This window comes from Drosophila pseudoobscura, chromosome 4 (genome assembly GCF_009870125.1).
Source record: "Drosophila pseudoobscura strain MV-25-SWS-2005 chromosome 4, UCI_Dpse_MV25, whole genome shotgun sequence".
In the NCBI taxonomy this organism is placed as follows: Eukaryota; Metazoa; Arthropoda; class Insecta; order Diptera; family Drosophilidae; genus Drosophila; species Drosophila pseudoobscura.
Window position 1 is genome coordinate 17,232,870 of NC_046681.1, and position 6,835 is coordinate 17,239,704.

General features: G+C 36.2%; 1 protein-coding gene across 6 annotated transcripts; it reads left to right on the top strand.

Annotated features, from left to right (window-relative positions):
* Window positions 1–87: 87 nt before the first annotated feature.
* On the top strand, window positions 88–6,790 carry ppk10 (pickpocket 10). Of its 6 annotated transcripts, none has more exons than XM_033380460.1 (11): window positions 88–187; window positions 3,035–3,226; window positions 3,781–3,886; window positions 3,956–4,047; window positions 4,107–4,560; window positions 4,631–4,749; window positions 4,807–4,961; window positions 5,165–5,227; window positions 6,117–6,223; window positions 6,288–6,402; window positions 6,461–6,790. In XM_033380460.1, the coding sequence occupies exons 2-11, from the start codon at window positions 3,096–3,098 to the stop codon at window positions 6,574–6,576; spliced, it is 1,458 nt and encodes a 485-aa protein (XP_033236351.1). In that variant the 5' UTR covers window positions 88–187; window positions 3,035–3,095; the 3' UTR covers window positions 6,577–6,790. The 6 variants fall into 6 exon arrangements, 5 of the variants coding, with proteins under 5 accessions (XP_033236351.1, XP_033236353.1, XP_033236352.1 ...); XM_033380461.1 differs by lacking the exon at window positions 88–187 and adding an exon at window positions 2,037–2,451 and having other exon boundaries at window positions 4,807–4,958; XM_033380459.1 differs by lacking the exon at window positions 88–187 and adding an exon at window positions 2,039–2,451.
* The last annotated feature ends 45 nt before the right edge of the window (window positions 6,791–6,835 follow it).

The window sequence follows — 6,835 nt, forward strand, 5'->3', positions numbered from 1 at the left end:
TTTTTTTTTATATACCGTCACAGTATGAAACACCAACGTTCCAAAACGTTCCATTTTCATTTTGTAATTCGGTCCGTTTTGACAAACTTTTTCATCGGAATTTTATAACTACGGAATCATTTTGGAAACCTCGCACGTCCGCTATATTATCATGTCAAATAGTCCACTTTGGGTCTATTATTTAATGGTTACAAAATACTAATAATAAAAAAGTATCTAGTATGTATATTTAAATAGGAATGGGAATAAACGAGAGAATTTCGAAAAATCAAAACCTGACGGACCATCCCAAAAAGGGAGCCTGAGAAATAAAGAGGCAGATGAAATAAAGACTATAAAACAACGGTTGTGTTTTAATAAACTGTTAAAATGGTGTAGAAGTTACTTAATTGAAATCATCAAAATGTATTCTAATGAGTGTTCGTTGACAGAAATCGACTGTGCAAATTTGCCAAAAAAATGCCAGAAGTGCAAGAGTAAAGTTCTTATGTCTGATCACGAAAGGAAAAACGTGGAAACTAAACAAATATTCCTGGCCTGCTAGTTGGTTTACAGATCCGAATGCTTTACTGAAGTCGAGGGAAATCTGCAAGTCTATAAGATTCCTGGCAAGCCTTTAATGATTACAGAGATAAGCAATAATACATTTGTTGTATTTGATCGTCGCCTTATAAATCCATGCTGAGCTGGAGATATAAGTGATTTGCAGAGATGTTGCAAGTGGGATGGACTGCAGTATCTGTAGGAAAACAGAAAATTCTTTACCACGAAACAATTTCTTGGCTTACCAAGTAAAGCGCCGCTCCTAGCCAAAGTTAAACAAAGCGTTGAACTGTGGTTCAACTCAAGTCACTGTTCTGACTCCCTTATACCACTTAAGGACTTTAAACTCACATACAACCGGGTTGTCTGCGAAAACACGGGCTCCTTCAGTAGGCCAGCGCTCAGAATATTTAATTCCGCCGGCGGACCGCGGACGATGATGGATGCCTGTAGCGTCGTTCTAGGGCTGGCCACACTTTGGGTTCACCCTTTTCAACTTGGAAGCTTTTATGGAGTCATCCGTTCTCTGCAGCTTGAAACTTGGATGCCGGCCAGTCGGTTCCAGTCGGTTTTGTCCAAAAGGCCGCTATTCGCGTCTGAGGTGTGGTCTTCCCTCTCTGCTTGTCGGTGTCCATTTGTCTTTCTTCCGCTTTCGCAGACGACGACGCTGAGCGTTTTCCCACCGTCGCGCTCATGCCAGCTACTGCTGGCGATGAAGTTGCACGTTGATCCTTCGCTACAGTCACAACAGCTGCGCTCTGGGGGTAGTCTCCGCCTACGTGGGTGGCTGGTTCAGCTATTACTACCTCAGTACGTTGTACTCGTGCTTTTTCTTTAGGATCATTTCTCTCGCGGGGTAGATGGCTAAGTCGCCGAATGAACTGAGGCAGGTGGTACACCTGAAGGTCCCCGGATGTTAAGATCCGTGACTTCTAGATCTTCTGTGGCATCTCATTGATCCCAAAGCGAGAAAAGACACTAGCCAACTCTACCTCCGATACTGAGGGACCAATAAAGCCGAAGCTTCCGCATCTGGTTCCCGGTCCCAGAACCTATAAAGCCTCTTTCTGTTTGTGGCATTTTACGAGTTATCAGACAAGCAATCCACTACCTCGGGTTGCCTGTTGCAGTCACAGGATATCGACGCCGAGGGGCATGCCCTACCTTCTGCTGTACTAGACTCATCTCAGATATCTATACGTTTTTCAAGAAATACCTTTAACGACGACGAATTATTAATTCGTTAAACATCAATTTTGTAAATGAAACATATGACAACATTTTTTGAAAACACCAGCACCTAGAAACGTTAATGAGCCGTTTTGGCTAAAAACGCAGAAGTGAGTGCGTGATAGTTGTGGTTTGGTTATAGTATAGTGTATACCGAAACACATTATTTTCTGTATAATTTACAAAAAAAATTTAAAGATTTCATATTACTTTATTTTTCACTTAAAACTATGACAAAAACACGTGCATTTGAATGATTGGCTGGTTTAATTGGTTTAATTACTCTGATTATAATCACATATATTGGCCGTACAATAAACGAAAAATAAAATAAGGGTTAGCTAAGAGTTTCATAGACAACAATTTTTCTAAACAGAGCTTTGTCACGCAATTGTCTTGAAAATGTACCCTTTCCCACGTCTATGTACTTTATATATATTGTATCTTTTTTAATTCTTCGGTTATTCGTTAAGGTAAAACCATTAAGTCTGGTCATAAAATAGTAAACAAAAATAATTTCAAACATTTTTAGTGAAATTGAAACAGTGACGATGTAAAAACGAGGTGGAACGTTGTGAGTCACGGCTAAGTTTTCTTCAAAATTGTGGACTCCACACATTTTCGTCCTTTGTGTGGGCGGTAGAGGGCGGGGAAAATTTTTGCAACAAACTTGATACAGTGAGTATAAATACATAAATTTCGTTTCTCTGGCTCTTATAGTCTTTAAAAACTAGGCGTCAAACAAGACGGACAGACGGACAGGCGAACAAACAGACAGCTCAATTGACTCGGCTATTGAGGCTGATCAAGAATATATATGTACCTTATGAAGTAGGAAACGTTTCGTCCTGAGCGTTACACACATGCATTTTTACCACAAATCTAATATACCGCTAAACTCTTTTTGAGTATCAGCTAACACAATTTAGTAAATTAACAGATCGAAAGGGATTTTGAACTAAATTTAAGTTTGAATTATGGAGCCGGAGCACGAAACAAAATTATAAAGGCCGGACCTTAAAGATTTAAGAAGACTATTGAGACCGACTCAACAGGAGCACCAATTTTTCCGTTTTCAAAAATAAATAGGAATATTTTTGCGTAAGTGAAAACCGGGGCATGCGTGAATGTACATATGTGTCTATGCTTATCCATTTGGGATGTGCGTTAATGGGTCGCTTGGACAAAAACAGATTTTTGTATACATATACATACATACGTATGTTCATATAAATAAATTTGTATGCTTTCTATCTTACAGTATGACTGTTTAATACATCAACTATTGACAATATACGTGCGGCTGACATAGGTTTCAAGAAATGATACAAAAGTCCTACAGTTATTGGAGATGGCCGAAAGCAATAGTAAACTATATTAAGGTATACTTTCAAAAGTGTTGCATACATGGATTCAAATATGTTGTCGAAAAAATGTTTACCTTACTGGAGAGGTAAGTATCGCGGCTTTTCGCCTTAACGAAATCCTTGTTCGATTTCCCTTTTGTAAATTAATGCTCAAATGGATGTATTAAATCAGACCTTATATTAAATCAATTTAAAGGGTTACCGGTTGACGCTGTAACAAAGGCCTTAATTCCACACTTTGGCTACAAGACACGGGTATATTAGTTTTGTGTGCAGCGTCCAGAAGGAAGCCTTTATTATTTATTATTCGCCAACAGAATCAAAATAGGCTTTAACTGGCTAGACTAACTTATTTCTATGTTAAATAATAGAAAGGCTTTCTGAATGGACTTCACGAGCCTATTGCACCGTTTGTTCAATGTTTATTTCCGGATTGAGGAATAAAAATAGAGAGTTACTTTTCAAAATGCAGGCAGACTTTATTTTTTGCAGAGAATATACGTGTTATTCCAATCAACTCTGAGCCAAGACTAAATATTTTTGTACACGACAATTCAATGTTCGGCCTACATGATCAGCCCTTTTGTTGCAATATGTACATCAGTGTGATGGTAACCTTTGATTTTTGTTTATTTTTTAGATTCCTGTGGCTTATTTTGTTGGTGGTTTCTATATATTTCTGTATTGTGGTCTGCCTATCTTCTATCGATCGATACTACACCAAGAGTACACACATCGGATTAGAAGTAAAACGATACATATGTACTTTAAACTATGAAAAAATGATACATATTTTGTATTTTTCAAACCTTTAGCGAAACTACCACTTTTGGAATACTACCATACCAAGTTTAACAGTATGCCCAATGCAACGAATTAACGAAAGTTTATTCAGTGACTACTGTCGGTAATTGTTAATATAATTTTTTTTATTTTAAAATTTACATTTTGGTTACCGAATTTCAGGAAAAATGGCATTAAAGGACAATACAAAGAGGAATTTTGGGGATTCATTGAAAATTTGGCAAATTCTACATACAAAAATTTTCAAAACATTCCGGAAAGCGAGTATATAGACAAATTACTTAATGTTCTCGGTATTAAACCAGCTTTATACATGGAGCTAATTTATAATCTTACCTATGATAGCTCTTATGAGCCCGTGGAAAAGCAACGAACCCGTAGTATCGATGGACAGATTAATATTCATGTACGACAAGTTCTCACGGAATACGGCTTGTGCTACTTAGGTAACTCAAAGCTGGGGGAAGAGTACAGCTCGCGTTACTTGATATTTGGAGTTTATCCTGAAGTTAACAAATATGAACAGAGCCGACGATTACTAAAAGCGCAGATCGGCTCGTTTTTTGAAAAGGATGTTGGATTCACTTTATTGGGCTTTAGTAGCGAAGCTATAGATGTATGTTCATATGTATAACGCGATCACTGGTAATGAATAAACTGTTTTATTTTTTTTCTTTGTATTATAGAGCTATATTCATTCAGCTTTTGAGGTAATGAAAGTAGATAATAATTTTGGGTACACTGAAGAAGGTGTTGTTTATGATCCCGAAAGCGAAGAGATAATTGCTGAGGAAAACCTTGAGAAGTAAGTCTTTGAACCTGTTTATTAATTGTTTAATTTATTAATTTTTCTTTTTTATAGAGAAGCTACCATTGGACAAAGAAAATGTCGTTTCTATCACGAATCCAATCTGACCCATTTTCCCTTCTATACTAGAAATATTTGTCAACAAGAGTGTCGAATTAATCTTGCTTACAAAATTTGTAAATGTATTCCTCACTTTTATCCAAACCGTAGTAAGCAATAAAATATCTCTACAACATTACATACAGTTGAACTTCCAAAGAAAACATTTGACATATGGAGTCTTCGACATACAGAGTTTGACGTAATGTGCTTCCTAAACGCTGGTGCCATCCGTTGTAGATTGAAATATACGGAAGTTCAACTGTATAAGTAAGAAAATACATACTATGTCAAAGCCTTTTTGTTATTTCAGTTGCAGAACCTAAGCCGGTGTGTAATTATAAAATTCTTAAATCGTGTTTCCCAAAACATGCAAGTGAGTACAAATATTTTTGATTTATATGTTTAAAATATTCAATAACAATTCGTTAGCTGAGATGTATGTACGTCTGCTTCTATGCAAATAAGCCACTTAGTCAAAGCTATCTCAACGAAAGTGATATAAAGAACAAGCAAGAAATTTACAATAGCGTCGGGCTGCCGAGGGTTACAAGAATATGCTTAAAGCTGTAACCAAAACTACTATAATTTTCTAACAGGACTCAAAGAAATCTTTATTTTATTGGTATAGCAGCAGCATATGATGAGTAATGTAAGTTATTAGTTATTAGGCTACCTGGTGCTTCCCTGCTTGCGAAGACATTTTGCATTGCATTGACTTTATAGTCGCATTGCTCCCAACAAAAAATGTTGTACAAGGGCAAGACTCCGTGAAACTTAAAGAGATCTTTTGATTTCTTTGAAACTATGGGATATAATAGTCTTAGGTAAGATTGTTAAAATCTAGGCGCTTATATGTCCAGACGAACAGACAGACATGGGTCAATCGAATCGGCTATTGATGCTGATCAAGAATATACACACATCCACTCTCCCCACGAAACTAATGTACCATTAAACTCTTTTTGAGTATCGGGTATAATTAAAGCTGGAGCTTCCTTATGAAGGGGTAATGAAAGTTAGCTCGGAGAACATAAATTAATTCCATTTGAAACCAAAAAAATATAAGTCAGGCAATTCACTCCGTAGCAAATCAAAGTTAAGGTAAATAAAAATAATAAATTATTTTAAAAACACTAGTTTAAGTTATGGATTTTAGATAGACTAAAGAAAATATAATATACTATAGTATATACATAGTTAAGTTAGATAACAATAAATACACGCGTATTTAGTTATTTCATACAGTATGGTTTACTTCACAGATTTTTTTCTTAAACTGTACGAAGAAAATGGTTTCCATGATAAGCCAGCGACATGCCACTGTGAACAGAACTGCCTTGATGCAGTAGTTACAACAAAAAGTGCTCTGGTAAGTACATATATGGTAGTATGGTAGTTCGTGATACTGTACAAAAATGTGTTCGTTATTTTAGCCCATGATAGGATCGAAACAGCTACTCGGAAGTATAGGAAGTGCTATTTCTATGAAAACTTGGCCCCAGAATAGGCTTAAGCGACAAGTCATATTTTCCTTTACTGATCTCTTAGGTAAGCACACATCTTTACATTGTTCAAATAATATATACTTATATATATGCTTTTTTAGTTTCCATTGGCGGAACTGCAGGTCTGTTTCTCGGATTCAGTGTTTTGGGCTTAGCTGAGCTTTTTTACTTTTTTACAATCCGATTAGTTTGGCAAATACTTGGCTATACAATCTAATGTATGTAAATATGTCCAATTTTTTGTTTTGTAATTTAATTAATTCGAAGCAATGAGCATGAGCGCGATAGCAGATAATTTAAGAAAATTCGGTTACAAGATATTAGAAGAGATGAGTGGTATGTCTTAAAAGCTATTAAATGCTGCTCCTTTATTTCGGTACCTCAATGTATAATTTATGAAATATATGGATACATTGGTATTTTGAAATACACTTGTAACAGTGGGATATCACCGGATACAAAATTTGGATGCTCTA